The sequence below is a fragment of the Rhinopithecus roxellana genome, chromosome 16 (genome assembly GCF_007565055.1).
Source record: "Rhinopithecus roxellana isolate Shanxi Qingling chromosome 16, ASM756505v1, whole genome shotgun sequence".
Lineage (NCBI taxonomy): Eukaryota > Metazoa > Chordata > Mammalia > Primates > Cercopithecidae > Rhinopithecus > Rhinopithecus roxellana.
Genome location: NC_044564.1, coordinates 85591901 through 85613112, shown reverse-complemented (window position 1 = coordinate 85613112; position 21212 = coordinate 85591901). Strand labels below are relative to the sequence as shown.

Below are 21212 nucleotides of genomic sequence, written 5' to 3'. Positions count from 1 at the left end.
TGATCTTGAAGGTCGTTCTCTCCTGCCTCTCCCGTGCCTGAGGCAGTACCATGTTGCAGGGGGGGAAACCCGAAGCCTTGCTGGGTAGCATCAGTGCTTGCAAAGTGGTGGCCTGACTTGGCACATCGCCCTGGTTAGGCAATGCTGGTGCCCAGGGCGTCTTACTGTCTCGTTTGTTCTGGTGCCAGTTACAACCCTTGAGCAACTGTGGAGAAGAACTAACAAGAGACAGTCACGCTATGGGTATTCACGAGGGTGGCACTCACTTAGAAAACCAGAAGATGTAGACGCGGCATCTGCAAAGTCCTGATGGAAAGCTGGAGTTTGCTGAAAGACCCAAGCAGTGGAGAAGGAGGCCAAGAGGGGAAGAGCAGCCAAAATGGGGAGCTCTCTCTCCTTTTTGTGACTATATTATATTTATTGTGCAGATGTATGTATATTATATATTTAAAATATATGCGGTATACGTTCCGTATGGTATGTCTATATACACTTATAAGTGTACATGTTTCTGAATATACGTATTCCTGTAAACATTGTTAGGCATCTTTAATTTGTGATGCAAAGGTGTTCCAAAGTAATCATAATGTATATAATAGTTTGGACAGGAATCGCTGAAATAAGGAATTGTGGTTAGAGAAAGAAACGATTTTGAGGTAGCAAAGTAGCAGGGGCTACTGAAGGATTGAGGAAAGAAAGATTATATGTGAAATAAAAGCACATATCAATTTGATATTTCCGAATGCTTCATGCTGTTTTTCTAACCTATAGTGGAGAGGTTGAAAAAGTAAAATGGACGGTTTTCATAGGAAGAATTTAAGTGCCTGTTTTAATTTTCAGTGAAAACAATAACTCTTTAATACAAGAAGTTCCATGTGATGCTTAACTTGGCAGAGCTATGATCTGCCTTTGCCTCTGCACAAGCAGAGTGGTTATGTGTGTGTGGTTATAGCTGTGCTTTTAATTATATTGAGTAGGTTTATCCAAAACTCACCTAAGAATAGGACACTAAATTTTCATACATTTCTTATTTAATTTACTATTGGTAGGCATGACTGGTGTGTAAAAATGACTACCATATCTTGATCTTTCTTCTCTTAAAATTTTTTATGAAAAATGATGATCTCAGTTAGCTAAGTTTCTCACAGGTTTAGTATAAAAAGTTCTCTCTCCTCTCGTGAACTTTACTCCTTCGTGTTCTTCCCTTTCCCCTCTTTACTAAGAATTATTCTTCCTCCTGTGGAAGATAGAATCTTCAAAACTATTCATAGGACAGTTTTAGAATAGTCAATGAAAAAATAATTAAGATAACTGTTTTAACACTCTTTAGTTATGATACTTACTTTCAAAACTACATTTTACTTATTTGTATTTTTATTTTGGAGACGGAGTCTCACTCTGTCGCCCAGGCTGGAGAGCAGTGGCACAATCTTGGCCCACTGCAACCTCTGCCTCTTGGGTTCAAGTGATTCTCCTGCCTCAGCCTACTGAGTAGCTAGGATTACAGGTGCCCGCCACCACGCCTGGCAAATTTTTGTATATTTAGTAGAGACAGGGTTTCACCATGTTGGCCAGGCTGGTCTTGAACTCTGGACCTCAGGTGATCCTCTCACCTTGGCCTCCCAAAGTGCTGGGATTACAGGCGTGAGTCACTGCGCCTGGCCCAAAGCTGTATTTTATTTTATTTTATTATTTATTTATTTATTTTATTTTTTTGAGATCGAGTTTCACTCTTGTTGCCCAGGCTGGAGTGCAATGGCACGATCTCGGCTTCTCGGGTTCAAGTGATTCTCCAGCCTCAGCCTCCTGAGTAGCTGGGATTACAGGCATGTGCCACTATGCCCGGCTAATTTTGTAGTTTTAGTAGAGATGGGGTTTCTTTTTTTTTTTTTGAGACGGAGTCTCGCTCTGTCGCCCGGGCTGGAGTGCAGTGGCCGGATCTCAGCTCACTGCAAGCTCCGCCTCCTGGGTTTACGCCATTCTCCTGCCTCAGCCTCCCGAGTAGCTGGGACTACACGCGCCCGCCACCTCGCCCGGCTAGTTTTTTGTATTTTTTAGTAGAGACGGGGTTTCACCGTGTTAGCCAGGATGGTCTCGATCTCCTGACCTCGTGATCCGCCAGTCTCGGCCTCCCAAAGTGCTGGGATTACAGGCTTGAGCCACCGCGCCCAGCCGAGATGGGGTTTCTGCCATGTTGGCCAGGCTGCTCTGAAACTCCCAACCTCAGGTGATCCACCCTCCTCGGCCTCCCAAAGTGCTGGGATTATAGGCGTGAGCCACTGTGCCTGGCCCAAAAACTAAATGTTAAGCTACCTCTTGTGATTTGAAAATTGATCCATTTCAGGTTCTATTATAGCTACAGAAAGCACGGTCATCTAAGGAAAATTTCAGTCCTGTTGTGGAGATGAAAATGTCTATTTGGATCTTGTAACAACTGTTATTGTCAATACGTCATATGATACGTGTATCTTACTAGTGAGACTACTGAAGTATGAGAGTTTTTCCCCTACATACAGTCCAGTAGGAGAGAGTGATGTAGGGGCGTTAGAGAACTCTGGTCTCTTTCTGAGGAGGTCAGAAGGCCAGCGTTACAGAATCTGCCCAGAAAGAAGGGCAAGCTGGGTGGCGACTTGTGCCTGAAGTTAAAGAGTGCTGTTTCCTCTGCTTCCCTTCCTACCACCCGTCTCTGTTAGTCTTGCTAATGAATCCTGGCCTGGCTGTGAAATCATCCAGTGGTGTGAGGGGTTTCTGGCCTCTGCAGAGGAAAAACTCTGGGTTAATTCAAGTACAGCGTGTTCTCTTTGTTTTGCAGCTGGTATGGCCGAGGGAGTCTAGTGCAAGTGGATTGAATCAAAAGGAAAATGAAGGCATTCACTGTCTGTTTCGTCAAGGATGGCTCATTTGAAGTAAACACCATTTAAATAGTCTACAAATGGCCCATTCTATATGAAGTCATACAGGATGCCCCCTTTAGGCTGTCGTTCTCCTTTAAATGGATCGCTTTGTGTGGACTGTGTTTTCATGCCATTCAACCTTAAACCCCGTATGTGGGCCTCATCAGGTCGTGGTTTTCAGTACACATGTGGCAACCATACCTTCTGCATTCTTTGCCTCTGCCTTCAGAAGATCAGCCTGAGCATCAAGGGTAGACAGCTGTAAAGCTGAGAGCTTGCAGATGAAGACTACGACAACAGCAGATGGTGACAAGCGGCTAATGTTTCTTGAACCCCAGCTGTCAGGTTCCAGAGGTGGAACTCAGTGAGTGGACATATCCAAAAGCAATGCACTCTCATTAACTCTCTTGCAAGGGAGGCTCATTCCAACCAATAGACAATCCCGGAATGATTTATCTTTGTCTTGGGAATGCATGCTCTGCTTTCTGAGGCAGTATTTCCACCTTATTCTTTGCCATTTTTGTAGGCTGATTGGAAGATAAGGTTAGGTGCTGTTCCCTGTGGCAGTGGGCAGTCTTCACATAAGATTGGGCTCATTGGAATAATCCAGCAACAGACAACTCAAAAGAGACTTTTCTCCCAAGTGAGGATACTAGAAAGTTCCTCGTAGCGGGGAACTGATGAAATCGTCTCCAGAGCGCTAGCCGCGCCCCGTGGTCTCGGCGCTGGCTCTAGCATTCAACCAGGATCCAGGCAAGGAGCCCAGGGCCAGACTCTAGTGAGAACCTTCTGAGAAGTGTTCGACCAGGGTCTTTGGGAATTGGGTTTCTGGCTGGTTCTTATTTGGCCTAGCCAATTGATCTGCCCTGATTTGACTGCCATTTGGTATCCAAGAAAACCTTTTTGCTTTTAAAAGCGTGCAGACTGAAACAGTTGCTTCCAAATGAGCTCCACTAAGTAGAGGAACTTTAGGAATCTAAGAAAATAAAAAAAACTTGTGTGCTGTACAGGAGGAAATCATCTTGAGCACTTAAAATATGAATTTGGGTGATATTTAAAAAACAATTGTTTTATTTCCATTATTGAATTTCAGAAAAGACTGTGAGGAAGCAATGACAGTTTTAACATATTTTTATTGGACTCACCTCAGGTTCCGTTACCACTATTGCTATCTCACTCTCTAACTCTGGGTCATTTAAGGTTTCTGACTTTTTAATTGCTCGTCTCCATTTCTCTCCCCTGCCACGGTCCCGCTGTGACTTCCTGTGGCCTCCCCACGTCACCTCGAGGGTACAGACGTTCTGATCGAGGTGCTGGGTTGTGATGGGGTTGGGAGCTCTCTGTGGACTTCTGTGGACCTTGTGCAGGGATCTAACAAACACCTCCTACTCAGCAGTGTTTCCTCTTGCAGGTAGTTTCGTTTCTGCTGTTTCCACAAGCATCATCTTGCCCATGGACTAGGTGGATGGCGCAGGAACCAGACAGGCAGCAGCAAGAAAATCAGGCCACAATTTCAACCAAATGTAGGGAGAAAGCTTGTGGTGCCTGGTGCTTCATTCTTAAAAGGATTTCTTAATAGGCTAGTGCGTGCTCCTTCTCTCTCAATTGCTTCTTTCTTCTGAGTTGCATTTCATCATTTTAGTAGTACCTCAGTACCAGACATGTTATTCTTTTTCTGTTAAGATTACCTTTTACTTAATTGATTAGTTCAATTATTTTGTATTAAAGATGCAATATTTAAAGAGTCAAGTAATTCTGATGGGTTTATTGTAACCATTTTCCCAAGCAGCAGTCCTTTGTAATCTCCATTCCTCCATTTTTCCTGCTTTTTAGAAGTAACCACTTTCACCTCTTTTGGCTGATTCCTTGATATTTACCTGCATGTCCTTCAATAAGATGCTTTATTGTTCAGGGTTGGTCTTCCCACTGTGGCAGGTAAGCAATTTAGCTGTCCTCCTCTCTCCCCCAACTTCATCATACGTAGGCCCCCTTCCTAAAATCCTGTCTTCTCAATGTAATTAATATCATAAAGTTGATTAGATCAGTATTCTTCATTTATATTATTATTATTTTTGACATAGGGTCTTCCTCTGTCACCTGGGCTGGAGTGTAGTAGTGTGATCACAGCTCTACTGCAGCTTGACCTCCTGGGCCCGAGTGATCCTCCTACCTCAGCCTCCCAAGTACATGATCACAGGCAGGCACCACCAATGCACCTGGCTAATTGAAAAACATTTTTTTTGTAGTGATGGGATCCCCCTGTGTTGCCCAGGCTGGTCTTAAACTACTGGTCTCATGTGATCCTTTTACCTAGGCCTCCCAAAGTGCTGGGATCACATAGGTGAGCCACTGCATCCAGCCTTCATTTATATCATTATATTTTTGTGTGTTATTAAGAGCTAAGCCTTGTAGCAAAACTGTGGCTTCATTATTATTTCTGTACATGTTAATTTTTTTCTTGGATGGAGTTACTAATTGTCTTATGCTTTGTTTGTTTTTTTTCCCATTTGCTTGTCCTTTTGGATCTTGATTTTGCATTAGCGGCTTTCTAAGGATACCTGGAAGCTTGCGTGCAAGCATTCAGGAGCAGGGGACTGAAATATGAATTGGAAGCTGTGAATACATTTGGAGGGCTCGTCAGCCATCAGCTTCACCGTAGACTGATTTCTTAAGCTAGTCCCCTTCTTTCAGTCTCTTGCCTAGACAGTGAAAGCCTGGCTGCCAGCCTTCTGGAACAAAATAAAGGAGGATGGCTGGTGGCCTCAGCATCCTATGTGCATGTGTTCATGTAATTCCATTCACTTGCCTTCAACTGTGCCATTTCTCCTCCAACACCACAGCTGCCAGCTCAGAGGCTCTCCTTTTAGTCTTTCTAGAAAATAAACTTCCAGTTATTTGTTGGGGTATGTGTGGGATGGGCAAATAGCCCAGGTGTGCAGGGTGGGGGAGAACATCCATGGATCTGGCTACTTCTTAGATGTACAGCCGGGCCTGCTTAGTTTAGCATTTCCTCTGCCCTAGAGCCTTGTGGAGCTTCTAAGGGGTAAAGTGAGGTGGGTCTTATCTTTCCCCACTGCCAACTTAGGGTTCAGGTCTGGATTCGGGTCTGCTATGTCGTTTGTCACTCTTCCATCTGCATTCTAGCTTCCAATATTCTGCAATAATTGTCTCCTGCTTTATTCTCTCTGTCCTTGTTGGTTCGTGTCTTTAGAATAGAAATTCTTTTACTGTTCCTGAATGGAGTTTGGGGAGGAAGTAAAGGTGGCCTCGGCCTCATACATTTAAACTTCTCTTTTTAACTGAAAGCCTCACCATTGCTGCTTATTTACTGAACTGCCAAGGGTCTGAATTTTTAACAAGGAAATTCTAATGGTTCTTGGTAAACTCTAACATTTACTTCAGAGAAGGAATGACAGACCATAGCCCTTTGATTAAGAAAATGTGTTTTTTTAAGGTTTTTTTTTTTTTTTATACCAGAGCCTTTCAAAAGATTTAGTTCCTTACCCATAACTTCCTCCTTCTTCTTCCATCTGCACGCTCCTTTCTACCTGCTTCAACTCATTGTGTTTCCAGTAGAAAATGAAAGTTTTTATGGAGCAGTCATGGGAGGCATTGGGTTCCAGGGAATGTAGGTAGTTACGGGAAGACAGAAAAATGGAGAGGTGGAGTCCGTATAGCCCATCATGTCATATCCATGTCATTCTTTCATCAAGGCGTCTGTGACTGTCCCTACCTCCTTCTTACTGTCTTGGAATCATAGCAGTGATTCTCTTTGAGGCTGTGGTTTTGCTTCATGCCCCGTAGAAGCTATCACTTGATTGGCTTCAATGTCTCTGGATTTAATTGTCCCTTTAAGGAGGAGTACGCCTTCAACTTGTTCTTTTTGTTGGAGACCGAGTCTCACCCAGGCTGGAGTGCAGTTGCACCCGATCTCGGCTCACTGCAACCTCTGCCTCCCAGGTTCAAGCAATTCTCCTGCCTCAGCCTCCTGAGTAGCTGGGATTACAGCACGTGCCATCACACCTGGCTAATTTTTGTGCTTTTGGTAGAGATGGGGTTTCACCATGTTACCCAGGCTGGTCTCGAACTCCTGACCTCAAGTGATCCACCCGCCTTGGCCTCCCAAAGTGCTGGAATTACAGCCACAGCTCCTGGCCTACCTTCAACTTCTTAGTCAGCTACAAAGAAAGGGATATCAAGAGTGGCCATTTTGGTTCCAGAAGCAGGGTACAGCTTCCAGGCAAGTTGGAGAGAATGGCTGGCTCTGGTGGGTGTCCACCAGTTCTGATCATGTCCCTTTGTGTCTCTCTTTCAAGTAACTCCCTTCATGGCTTCCAAACTTGAATCTCACCAAAATATTATTATTTTTAACTAAGTCCAACCTTCCTGAGTTCAGAATTTGTTTTGAGATAGACAAAGGAACCATGAACATGGAGATCAAAATCTAATCTCTATTCTTGGTTTTTACTGGTAAAGCACTTTAAAAGTGTCATGTTAGGTCTGCCGGCCAGTAGGGGTATGTTAATATTTCAGTTCGGAATTTGACATCCAATCACAGACCACGTTGGACAACCATAGGCCAATTTGGTCAGTGATTGGATGTCAAATGTGTTTAACCCTCTAAAACTTAAAGCAAGAAAAAGAAGAATAGCTCTTTCTATGAAGGAGTTTGTGAAGGAACTGAAAGAGATTTATGCTAACAGAAGTTCCTCCCTATGGGAACATGAGGAGTGGAGAAATGTGTTCTATAACAGAAGGTGATATCCCATAGCAAAGACGTTGGATCAACTTAAATGCCTATCGATGTTAGACTGAATAAAGAAAATGTGGTACATATACACCATGGGATACTATGCAGTCATAAAAAAGAATGAGATAATGTCCTTTGCAGCAATATGGATGGGGCTGGAGGTCATTATCCTAAGTGAACTAACACAGCATCAGAAAACCAAATACTGCATGTTCTTACTTATAGTGGGAGGTGAACACTGAGTACACATGGATACAAAGAAGGGAGCAAGAGACACCAGAGCTTACTTGAGGGTGGAGGGTGGGAGGAGGGTGAGGACAGAAAAGCTACCTATCAGGCTGGGCACAGTAGCTCAAGCCTGTAATCCCAGCACTTCGGGAGGCCAAGGTGGGAGGACTGGTTGAGCCCAGGAGTTCAAGACTAGCCTGAGCAACATAGTGAGAACCTGTCTCTCTAAAAAAAAAACAAAAACAAAAAAATTAAGCTGGGTGGGTGTGGTGGCACATACCTGTAGTCCCAGCTACTTGGGAGGGTGAGGTGGGAGAATCACTTGAGACATTGGATATTGGGTATACAAGAGGTTGAGCCTGCAGTGAACTGTGATCACGCCACTGCATTCCAACCTGGGCAACAGAGCGAGACCCTGTCTCAAAAAAGAAAAACTACCTGTTGAGTACTATGCTTATTACCTGGGTGACAAAATAATCTATACACTAAACCTACTCCCACCCTGCCCCATGATGCAGTTTACCCAAGTTTGTTATACAAACTTGCACCTGAACCTAAAATAAAAGTTAAAAAAAGATGATATCAATTCTTCTTAAGACATGATTAATGTATAGCAGATGCTCAGAAAAAATACTATGTTAAATCAGGTTGTATGACACATTCAGATTTCAGAAATGTGAAAGTCATTTTTACATCTTAGAAATAAGGGGAGTATAGTGTTATAAGTTATCAGCCATTCATTCCTTTGGTAAAAAGCCTCTAAGGTTTGGACCAAGTGGAGAGTACACCCTCAACTGGAATGGGGAGCCCCAGCTCTAATCCCAGTCCTGTTACAAACTAGTTAGTTAGGAGTCCTTGGCTCCGTTGAACCTCTACACCTGCTTTTCATCTGCTCAGCAAGGAGTGGAAGACCAGCTAAACAGATAAAAGGGACTAAGGGTAAGACCTGAACTCCCACAGCTAATTAATTTCAGAGTGGGCGTGAAAACCCAAGTGTCCCCCTTCCCTAGTCTCATGTGTTTTCTGCTATATTGAGTTTAGATTGACTTGAATTGAATTTGGACAAGATAGTTACAGCACAAAGCAATCATTGCTTTGCTCACTCTTTCACTCATTCAACTGGTATCAATTGAGCATTTTTTAAATGCTAAATACTGTGTTGGATGAACGAGACATATTCTGTCTGTAGGAGCATACAGCCTGCTGTGTGTACAGCTGAGAGGGACCCCTGCACTACTGCCCTCACGTGAAGGGCTTCAGACTGATCCGTGGTAGAGACCAGACCTTCCTAGTTGCCTTGAAGCCGTCATCCCTCCTGTGCTTTGCCTGAGACCTGAAGTAGTGCCCTTTCTGCTGATGTGACCCACCGCCAAGAGTTGGCTCTTACCAGCTTATCACAAAAGCTCTTCAAGTGCCGCAAGAGAGGAAATCACACAGCAGAGCCCAGAACCATATATTGGCCTCATTATGGTTCTTCTCTTCCTGTTTATAGGGTGCTCAAGCTGGTATTACTACGTAACTATGCCGATGCCAGCCTCCACCTTCACAATTGCAGTGGGATGCTGGACAGAAGTGAAGATGGAGACGTGCTCATCGGCTGATTTGGCAACAGAGAGACCCTTCTCACCTTCTGAGGCTGACTTCAGGTTTGTGTGGGGGGACTTGCTGGGAAGGAAAAAAGAAACACTTGAGGGAGTGGTATGATGCATTTCTTCCAAGCACTGGGAATGTGAGTCATTCCTGTTGAGAAACTAAACCAAAATAGGATTAATCAAAGCAGGAAAAGCCCTGTTAGAAAGGAAAGAGAGGGCTGGGCGCAGTGGCTCACGCCTGTAATCCCAGCACTTTGGGAGGCCCAGGTGGGTGGATCACGAGGTTAAGAGATTGAGACCATCCTGACCAACATGGTGAAACCCCGTCTCTACTAAAAATACAAAAAAATTAGCCGGGTGTGGTGGCAGATGCCTATAGTCCCAGCAACATGGGAGGCCTGAGGCAGGAGAATGGCTTGAACCCGGGAAGCAGAGGTTGCAGTGAGCTGAGATTGCGCCACTGCATTCCAGCTTGGCCACAAACTGAGACTCTGTCTCAAAAAAAAAAAAAAAAAAGAAAGAAAGAAAAAGAAGAAGAAAGAGAGGCTGAGCGTGGTGGCTCAGGCCTATAATCCCCCACTTAGGGAGGTTGAGGTGGGTGGATCACGAGGTCAGGAGTTTGAGACCAGCCTGGCCAACATGGTGAAACCCCATCTCTACTAAAAATACAGAAATTAGCCGGGCATGGTGGCACGTGTCTGTAATCCCACCTATTCGGGAGGCTGAGGCAGGAGAATTGCTTGAACCTGGGAGGCAGAGGTTGCAGTGACCCGAGATTGTGCCATTGCACTCCAGCCTGACGACAGAGCGAGACTCTGTCTTGGAAAAGAAAGGCAGAAGAGTTGAGAAGAAGAGATGTGAGCCTATTATTTATGCAGAAAGAGAGAAGAAGGTAAGTATATATGAAATCCTGTGAAGTGTGCTGAAATATTTATATGTGTTTGGCTAAATTCAAGGAATCCTCAGATTCAATGCCTCCTCTCCTCCCATACCTTTTAAGTTTGGTTTTCGGTGCTTAAGTGGTCAAAAACAAAGCTTCTGATGGATTACTTTCTAAGCTACTCTGCTGTGTTGGTTGTACCAACTGCTGTCAGCAGTGCACTGTGGGGACAGCAGCTCCCCCAGTGGGGCTAGTTGCTGCTTTAGGAGCACAGGACACAAGGAAACTGACACAAAGCCGTTGGGTTAAGGGAATCCTGCTTGGTCAGGGCTTTGTTAACATCAGTAGTGATTTCTTTTTTTTTTTAAGTATGAACCAGATAAAATCATTTTGAGGCTTTCAAAAATTAGTATAGGCCATTGGATATTTACTGGCAGCCTGTCTAGATGTTCAGTGGTTTCTAGCTTTGAGAGCCAAAACGGGGAGAAGGGGGACGCCGAGAAGATGCACAGCACGTGCATCATGCAGCACTCCTAGGATTTTATACCCAGCTCAACGGAGTCAATTTTCCTATTGACAGTCACTGAGTCAGTACCTTCTGGTGGAGAAAGCCCAGAGTAATGGTAGAGATGATTCGTTACTTCTTGAAAACCAGCTAGGATATACTCCTAATGCAGATTCTTTTTGTGTTGGTTTTATTTTGCCTTGCTGCTTTTACGAGTACCACAGTAACTGCGGCAGTTGGTCTTCATCTTTCAGAGATGAAGCTATGTTCTCTCTCTTCCGATGGGCACGTATTATTGCCTGCGTTTTGCCTTTTTTGGCAGAAGGGAGGTCATTTCCACTTCCTGTTCAGTAGCTTGCCTAGTTTGGACTGTCTTTCCTGAGCTATATGAACATCCTAGATTGCATATTAGATTTTACTTCTGTATTCTTGAGGGAAGAAGGGAATTGTGGGCAGAAGTGACATATTCTAGTTTCATGTGGAACTTTAATTTCATGTGAGATCCTCCTGTGCTCTCTTCCCTGCAGTAGGATCACACAGGAGGCTTTGTTTTGTAATTTCAGGTGGCCTGAATTTCTGGGTGAGGATGACAGGTGCTCTGGAGAGTCACTTAGATCTGTGGTGGACTTGGTATTAGCAAGAAGCACACTGTTTTGTGTTAAGCCACTGAAACACCAGGGTTGTTTGTTACTGCAGCATATCCTAGGCTATCCTGAATTGATATACAGTAGCCATTGGTTGTTCCAAGTCAGAAACTAAGTCTTGATCTAAATGTAATCTCTTTTAGTCCTAAGGATAGGCCTGCAAGACAGATTGGATAGATTATTATTCCCATTTTATAGATAAGGCTATTGAAGCTCAGATAGTAACTTGTTAACATTAATATACCTACTAAGTAGCAATACCTGGATTTATATCCAGGCCTGATCCCAGAGAGAGGTGAGTCAGAATCTTACCTGGAGACTTTAAAAAACTGTATGTAACATTAACGCCTCACCTGGAGTCTGATCTACCTTCCCATCTGGAGAGTCACTGCCATGATTTGAGCCACCATGATTGACGAGAGTGTGTTGTGTTGGAACGGCAAACAGAAGTGGAGAGCGATGCCTTTGAGCCTGAAAGTGCCATTCTTGGTGGTTGGATGTAGCTCTTTGGACAAAGCCACACTTCCCTTATCTATAGAATGAAGGCTTTGTCCATGGCTTCTCAAATTCTCGATGGTGAAGAAGTACTCTTCCCTTTTTCATCTAAGGCCTCAGCATTGATTGATTCTTAGAGGAGCTGCTCAGTTGGAAAATGTGTGCCTTTGGAAGGCTAGGGGAAGGCAAGGACAGACATTTGTTATTTTGCCTTTCTAGCCATATTCCAAAGAGATGTGGGGTTGGGGAGTGGGCAGCAGCCACTGACTCTGTGCTCTCTCCTTCCTGCTCAGAAGCAGCCTAAATGGCTTCTCAGTTTTCTTGCACCCACTATTGTGAAAGGAGGAAGAAATGGTTAAATCAAATGAAGATTCTAGGATGTCTAAAATTCCTGTTGGGCTTTAGGGGAAGAAGCAAGTACAACTCCTCTCTTGTCCTCCTGAATTCACCAGTTGAGGAACAGACAGAGGAGATAAAAATAAAGGTTTTATTATTGGCAGAAGCTGGACTGAAGGAGCTCAGGTGCATGGTCTCAGTGGGGTTTCTGAGACTCCATTTCCAAATGAGACAAATTTACCCACCCAGTTACCAGCCCAGCCGGACTGCTGCCGGCCTCTGTAACACAGATGCAGAGTCCACCTGACACATGGCAGGAGCAGGTCCAAAGTGCACCCGCTGTGGGCAAGCAGATTCCAAAGAGAAAGCCTGTGTGGCCCAGCCAGTCAGGTCAGCTGGGGAGAGAGGTCCGAGTGCCACTCTGGGGAAGCGCGTCTTTCCATGGAACTGTGAGGCCTGGTGGATGGGGTTCCTCCCATGCCCCTCTTCCATGTCTCGTAAACTATGAGTTTTCCCTTCCTTTATCAATATGCTCGTCCTTCGGGAATATGCTGCTAATAAAATAACAGCTTGCGTTTGCTTAGTCCTGCCCTGGCTGTGCGCTTCCTGTGTGCCGTATTCAGTTGTCAGAAAGTGGCTTTGTTTTCATCCATTACATTTCTGACTCCATGCAAAGTTTGTCAGCAAAGGTGCTCTGAAGTGCCAGTCACAGTGGTGTTTTTTGGTTATGTTCACATCTGGTCCCTTTTGCCTTCCCCAGCACCCGTTCTACTTCAAACCTTCCTAAGACCACCAATCAAATTCATGTAAATCCAACTTCCACAGGGGCCTGCTATACCACAGGTTTTCATTTGCCGAAAGTGCTCATCTGGGTTCCAGAAATTTGGCCAAAGTGTTGGTCACTGAACTTTTATGATCAATGTTCATGTGGGTAAAATTATAGTAAGAACATTCCCTCTTCCAGCTCCACTTTCACACATGCTCTAGCCACTCTGGATGAGCGTTTTAGTAAATACATTGATTATAGGGCTTTCAGATAAGCTGTTGAAAGTTTATTAATTTTATTCAGCTGTAGTATAACCTTCTTCAGCCACAGGGGAATCTTTGTGTTTTGTTTCTTTAACCTCTTGAGGTCTTTGTGGGGGCCATACAGTTTAAACATGACACAGAAACTTGGATAAAGTCCAAAGGAACTTAGCAAAAATGATTAAAGGCATGGAAAATGGGCACTACAAAGAAGAAAACGCATTGAGACTGATTATTTGAAAGAAGAATCTGGTGGGGAACAGGTCTTCTTTTTTTTTTTTTTTTTTTTTTTTTGAGATGGAGTCTCGCTCTGTCGCCCAGGCTGGAGTGCAGTGGCCGGATCTCGGCTCACTGCAAGCTCTGCCTCCCGGGTTCCCGCCATTCTCCTGCCTCAGCCTCCGAGTAGCTGGGACTACAGGCGCCCGCCACCGCGCCCGGCTAGTTTTTTGTATTTTTAGTAGAGACGGGGTTTCACCGTGTTAGCCAGGAGGTCTCGATCTCCTGACCTCGTGATCCGCCCGTCTCGGCCTCCCAAAGTGCTGGGATTACAGGCTTGAGCCACCGCGCCCAGCCTGAACAGGTCTTCTTTAGCGTTGTAAAGTATATGAAAAGTTGCTTTGATAGAAAGTACGGCATATTTGAGTCGGTGCTGAATCTATGGAAGACTATTACTTTGTAAAAAGCACAGAATCGGCCGGGCGCGGTGGCTCAGCCTGTAATCCCAGCACTTTGGGAGGCTGAGGCGGGCGGATCACGAGGTCAGGAAATCGAGAGCATCCTGGCCAACATGGTGAAACCCCGTCTCTACTAAAAATACAAAAATTAGTTGGGCGTGGTGGTGGGCACCTGTAGTCCTAGCTTACGGGAAGCTGAGGCAGGAGAATGGCGTGAACCTGGGAGTTGGAGGTTACAGCCGAGATTGCACCACTGCGCTCCAGCCTGGCGACAGAATGAGACTCCGTCTTAAAAAAAAAAAAGGACAATCCCCTGACCTCTTCAGAAACAAGGCGATTCTATGAAGAATGGCTCGTGTGCTTAGTTATCGTAGAATCATAGTGCCAAAAGAAACCTTAGAAAACGTTTTTGTTTGTGTATTTTTTAAGTATAATTAACATACAACAAAATGTGCAGATCTTAAATGTTCAGCTTAATGAGTTTACGATGTTGTATACAGCCTAAACCTGACAGAGAACATTCTGTCTCTGCAGTAAGTTAGTAAATTCTCTCATACCCTTTTCCTTTCTTTCTTTTTTTTTTTTTTTTTTTTTTGAGACAGAGTGATGCTCTGTTACCCAGGCTGGAGTGCAGTGGTGCGATCTTCGCTCACTGCATCTCTGCCTCTCAGGTTCAAGTGATTCTCCTGCCTCAGTCTCCCAAGTAGCTGGGATTACAGGCATGCGCCACCACACTTGGCTAATTTTTTTGTATTTTTAGTAGAGATGAGGTTTTACCATGTTGGCTAGGCTGGTTTCAAACTCCTGACCTCAAGTGATCTACCTGCCTCAACCTCCGAAAGTGCTGGGATTACAGGCATGAGCCACAGTGTCTGGCCTCTCATATCCTTTTCTAACTATTTCCTTACCTCCTCCAGCAGCCACTTTGGTGAGACCATGTTAAAGGTGGGGAAAAAGAAGCCCCAGATACTGAGTTGCCTGCCTTGGTCACAAGTGAGCCCGGCTGAGAAGACAGTGAAGCCCAGGTTTCCTGATCCCTATGTGGGAACGCAGAAGTGGCTTTCCTGTTGCCATTTCCATTTCCATTTCTGTGGGAGCCTTACTGTTCTCACCTGGTCAGAGCTTGATTGCCTTAAAGTCCTACATTTTTTCCCAGGCTTTGATTATAACAGTACTAATTCACAGAACTAGAGTCATCTTCATCATCTGAACTAGTGCCTTTTATTCCCAGAGCGACTCTAACTCACCTTGTTCCTGACTGGAAAAGAATATGAGAGAACTTACCATGGAGACGGAATGTTGTCTCTCAGGTTTAGGTTGTATACGATCATCAGAAATTCATCAAGCCAAACACTTTTGGGTATATCTTTGGCTACCTCAGTATTCTCTAACTTTCAGGTTCTTGGCAGCAAGAAATCATCTTTCCCAGTGTTGTGTTTAGAGGCCACTAGAATGACCTTTTTGCAAAACTGTGCTGTGGTAGATATAATGTAAGCTTATTCCTCAGCTTTGTCCAGAAGATGCCTGCACATGTCCAGTTTCTCTGGTTTAACGTGATCTGAAAGCTTTGCAATAGAGATGATATGAACTGAAATGACGGTAGCACATTATATACCTGTGTAAATACATGAGTAAAAGATATCGTGGTGGTTAATTTAATCAATGGCATTTTTCACTTTTCAAGACCTTTGACCACATTCGTGCACCAGCACAGTACTTGCCATTAGGTGGACATTGCAGCCTTTTTAGGTAAATGTTCACCAGCAGGCACCTTGTCTCACTCTCTCCACAAAGCAAAGTTATCAATCCAGGGACTTTGGCCAGAATTCAATTTCAAGAATTATATTCTTCATGTCCTCTTATTCTGACACGTTTTTATGGGCCTCCATCCATTTTCTTACTCTCCGCTGTGGTGAAATGCCTTCGGTGCTGGAAGCTGTATTCCATGAACCATGCTGGTAGAAGGCGAGGCCTATCTGTACCTAGCCATATGGTCTCCTGAGCACTGGCCTTGGGTGAGTGAAAGGTACTTCATACATTTGGAGAGGAATTGTTGCATTCTGCCCATATTGGGACATGCCAGCATCTTAAGATTTTTCATTATTCACTGTGAATCAAGTGAGCACCTGTAGTTAGAATTGACTGAGTGCAGTGGCTCATGCCTATGATTCCAGCACTTTGGGAGGCTGAGGCAGGAGGATCATTTGAAGCCAGAAGTTTGAGACCACTCTGGCTTACAAAGTGAGACGCCATCTCCAGACCCCATGTCTTAAAAAAAAAAAAAATAGACCTGCGTGTGGCATGGCAACATGCCTGTAGTCCTAGCTGCTCAGCAGGCTGAGGTGGGAGGATTGTTTGAGCCCAGGAGTTGGAGGCTGCAGTGAGCTATGACCCTGCCACTGCAGTCCAGCCTGGGCAACAGAGTGAAACCGTATGTTAAATGATAATAATAGTGATAGGCCGGGCGTGGTGACTCATGCCTGTAATCCCAGCTCTTTGGGAAGCTGAGGCGGGTGGATTAACTGAGGTCAGGAGTTTGAGACCAGCCTGGCCAACATGGAAAAACCCCGTCTCTACTAAAAATACAAAATTAGCCAGGCGTGGTGGCGGGTGCCTGTACTCCCAGCTACTCGGGAGACTGAGTCAAGAGAATTGCTTGAGCCTGGGAGGTGGAAGTTGCAGTGAGCCGAGATCATGCCACTGCCCTCCAGCCTGGGAAACAGAGCTTGACTCCATCTAAAAATAATAATAATAAAATAAAATAAATAATAATGATTAGAGGGATTTTTCATTGTGTTTGAGAGGTGAAAAAATGGAGTACTGTTGGATATGGGTTTGAGTAGGTAAGTTCTCTTGAGGCCTGTGAGTCAGGTTCTAGGAATTCTCTTTCAGTTCCGCCTTTGATGGAATAACTGGCAGTGGTCAGATGAAGCAGGTGGGGGTCTGATCTGCTTCCTTAAAAGGTTGGCTCAGTTAAATTTGTACTGAAAGTGGGTTGGGAAAAATACTGTATCAAAAGTGCCTCTGTGTTCCTTAATAACAGCTTTTGATGGGCTGTGTAAAGAACATCCAGATTACTATTCAGTAAAATGGTTTGTGTTCTTTTGAGGAGTTTGAGCCTGTAACTTTCATTGGGTTCATGGTTCTGCCTCAGTCCAAGTCTTTTCTTCTAGGTAATCCCAGAATTGGATCTTTAACTTGTGTGTACTGCTCCTTCCTTTCTGAGTTAGGAATTGTCTCTAATTTGGAGATTGTTCATATGGTGATACTTGAAGACACCTAATCGAGGGCAGGAATTGTTTGTATTTTGGTGAGAAGTTTTACTGTTTTGAGTCTTAGAGGTCCCCCCACAACAAAGTTAATTCTAAAACAAGATTTTAGTACTTTCACTTACTTTAGATTGAGCTAGTCTGTTGATTCAAACGCACGAATAAGTTTTTATCCTGTAAATTTTCACTGCTGCACAGAGCCAGTCAAGCCAACAATTGAAATGAACAGTCTTTGCTTGTGAGTCTGTCTGAACCTCTGTCTCCTAAAAGTTGTCTACATCTGCAAGATTGCCTCACCTCCACAGCAAGAATAATAAACATGGTTTACCATTTATTTTGTGTTGTTCCCAGGCATGTTGGTGTTTGCAGTCACATGGAATACCCCTGCCGCTTCCAGAATGCTTCTGCCACCACCCAGGAGATCATTCCTCATCGTGTCTTTGCCCCTGTGTGCCTCACGGGTGCCTGCCAAGAGACCCTTGTGCAGCTGATCCCTCCTTGCCTCTCAGCAGCGCATTCTGTTCTGGGAACACACCCGTTCTCTCGGCTGGATGTTCTCATCGTCCCTGCCAACTTTCCAAGCCTGGGGATGGCCAGGTATGTTGTTCCATTGTGGCACTTGGGGTATGTACATTTTGGAAATTCTTTGACTATGTCTTGCTTTCCTTGACCTCTGTCAGAGCTGTCATTTGATTAAATGGAAGGGCTATGGTTGCTCATGCTTGGACATCTCATTGCTGCCTTGAGGAACAATTCTAATGCAGACTCCCTCATGCATGAGCCTTTGAGTGTCATGGGCTCAGTTCAGACTGTGTTGAAAAGAAAAGGCTCACATTGTTGCTGGGATTGAGAATGCATAGTGCCCCTGAGTGGTGAGTGCTGGGTCATGGCTGATCAGTGGCTGTTAGCTTGGATGATGACAGCGTAATGCTAATGAGCCCAAGGTTATAGCATCGGGCTGTGGGCACAGTAACATGACTTGGTCCCAAGGCCACAGGCTGCTCACCTAATCCTGACCAGCTGTCTCGTCCATTCTCACCACTGGGCACAAGGGCACCGACTTGAGAGCCCCTGTGTCAGATAGACTGTGGATGGATCAGTGTAAATCCATCCCTACTGCTAGAAAAACAGCTCAAAGCAGATGACTTACTGTAGGGGGCAGAGGGGAAGTCACGTGCTACTGTTTTTTAATATAATAAATGCACTTTTGCTATTGTGTCTTGGTTTGGTTCCCTGTATTTATTTAAGCTAAAATCTGTTCATTAATGCCATTGTTCAGTCATTAATGGGTGTCTGTGTTCCAGTGAGAAAAGATAGAGAATGTGCTTGGTTATATTTCCATTTGAAAATCTTAATCATTAACAGTGAATATGCTTGACTGAGGATGGGAAAAATAAGCTCATCAAAACATGTGACTTCAAGTTTTTCCCTCTTAGTCAAGGAAATTCCTGCTGCCAATTAATTCCCATGGTTTTGAGCAGCTGTCATTCATGGTGTTTTCCCTGAAAACTGCACACGTTCTTAGTAAAATCATGAGCAGAAAAGAACTGACCAGAACATTCGCTTTTGATCTTTACTGCATATATTCACTTTCAAAAGACTGGCTGGCTCGCCTTAATCCTTGAGGAGGTCTGAGAAGATCATTTAGACTGATTTTTATCCTGTATTTATGAAGATAATGGGAATGCAGAAACCAGGACAATTATATATATTTGGTTATGTGCGTCATATAATTGTCTTGGATGTCTATATATAGAATTTGTCTTAACGGCGGTGCGGGGGCTTCTTTCATCCCTTTGAAGAGTCTGCTGGACTTAATTTAAGTAGTAGAAGTGTTGGTGAAGAAAGAGTTGTTTATTAAATGTTTCTTATTCGTACATGGGCTTGAGGGGCCCTATTTACTTGGGAGTTTTTAGCACTTTCTGAGAATTGCAGTTTTTTAAAGGCCTGTTTGCTAGCAGTTCCAAGTTCTGGCCTGAGGGAACCAAAGGCAAAGTATTTTTCGTGCACAGGATTCTGTTTTCTACAGCTCCTTCCTGACATCAGTCTGCCAAAGCCAGAATGAGTTGACCTGCAGGCCATTCTGTAGAGCTGCTCTTTTCATGTTTGCATGCCCAAGCAGGTAGGCTGTGTGTTTGCTGCTTTTTGCAATATTTAAAGTGATTTAAACATGCTTAACTCTGTATGTTTAAAGTAGTAAGCATAAGTACCGTAAGGCCAAATGGTCCTGGGCACAAATGTTGAAAAATATGATGGTGATAATAACTGAGCAGCAACAAGACGCTTTTATGCTTAAAAGCAGGAGAAGCGTACGTTCAAAATTTGTGGTGGGTTGTCAAATATCGTTTTTTCCCTTCCTTTTAGACTGTGGAAGTAAAGTCTGCCCGGGTCTAGCTGTTTTTCTGGACTTACTACCATTCCCTGGATGGGAGCTGTGGAAGGAGGACTGTGGTGTCTTCCACTGCCAGTTGGGGTGGGGAAGGGGAGTGCTCTGTTTTTCCAAACTCTGACTTCAGTTGATTCCACTTGCCTGGCTTGACTCTGTTGGGATCCCAACACCTTGGGCCACATGCGGCTGAGTGGGGTTTATGACTCAGCTGGCTACTGGGGCCCTGCTGCTTTATTTATGGTCGAGGCTTTGCTTGAGGTTTTATAAAGCAAAGCTGAAACAAAAATGATGGTTTTGTAAGTCAGCTTCGTACCCTAAACAGGAATAGAGAAACTTCAAGGCTAGGAGGAGTCATCCAAAAAGACCTCCATAGTGAAACTTGCCATGGTCCTCTTAGATATAATATGCCAAGAGATCAAAGGACTTCTTGGTAAATTAAATGGCTCCTTCCTGAGTCCATATTTTATAATGTGTAGGCAAGATGATGAATTCCATGCCTCAGGACTTCTTTAGTGATCGGGTCTTAACTCTAGTGAATGGCTGGTTTTATGCCATTCCTGTGTATTCTTTTCTTTTTTGGCAAATGATGTTAAACGTTCCCTCCTGAACTAAAATGGGAACATTGTTATTGATCATGTCAAGGAGTTTCTGAGCATTTTGGATGATATTCATGATGATTTCACTATTTTGAATATTTCATATCATGGTTTTCATGAAGAAGCTGAAAGTTCTCCTCTTTGATTCTGTTTTTGGGCTTGATTCTGGTATTTCAGTGAAGTGGGGAAGAAACACATTTATAAAACTTGGATGTACGATGATGACAAATCAGTTTATAAGAAGGTAAATAATACACAAGTAATATTTTAGAATTTTGAATGCTTTTCAAACATGGCAGTAACTAGAACGTTTATCAGTACTGCTCTTCATGATGTTTGTCGCCTTTTAATGTAACAGGAGCCATTACTAACCGACCCCCTCCCCTGCCCCAGTCCTGTTCCGAATCACTGTTCCAGGGGAGAGGGGCTTTCCTTCTCTGCTGAGAAAAACCGCTGGTTTGCCTTTCAGATGCTTTCCTCAGCGGGTGTGTGTGGCTTTCAGTTCTTGTTCCATTGTGTTTTTGCCTTCCGTGAAGACTGAATCTGCCATATCAGGAACCGTAAAGTGTACATTCCTTGACTTGACTACTATGATGTCTGTATGAAGATATGCATGCGTTTAAAATGCATCTCTGAAGTACACGCAGCGCTCTTCCTGTTGGTTTAATTAATATTCTACCATTTTCGTTGTCCTCGTGTGTTCTCAGAGTCTCTGCTGGGGACTGATTGGCAAGTGTAATATCTTAATGTTGAGAAATACATGGAAAGAGCTCATCATCACACTTACTTACACTCTCTGTTATAACAGCAACAACGTTAATGGAATCGTATTCTAGAACCAGGCTATGACAGTTGCTTAAAACGAACACCTTAATCTTACCTCTGTATGTGTGTGTAATAAATGCTTTGCTTCACGTTTGTCTTTCAGCAGTTC

At 44.1% G+C, this 21212-nt stretch overlaps 1 protein-coding gene across 6 annotated transcripts in view; it reads left to right on the top strand.

Moving 5' to 3' along the window:
- The window catches only part of AOPEP (aminopeptidase O (putative)), a 374597-nt gene that overhangs the window by 56234 nt on the left and 297151 nt on the right, over nucleotides 1-21212 (top strand). For all 6 annotated transcript variants that reach the window (XM_030919337.1, XM_030919338.1, XM_030919336.1 and 3 more), the window contains exons 4-5: nucleotides 9365-9518; nucleotides 17645-17890. In XM_030919337.1, the coding sequence (XP_030775197.1) occupies nucleotides 9365-9518; nucleotides 17645-17890 (400 nt within the window). The remainder of the gene's footprint in view (nucleotides 1-9364; nucleotides 9519-17644; nucleotides 17891-21212) is intronic.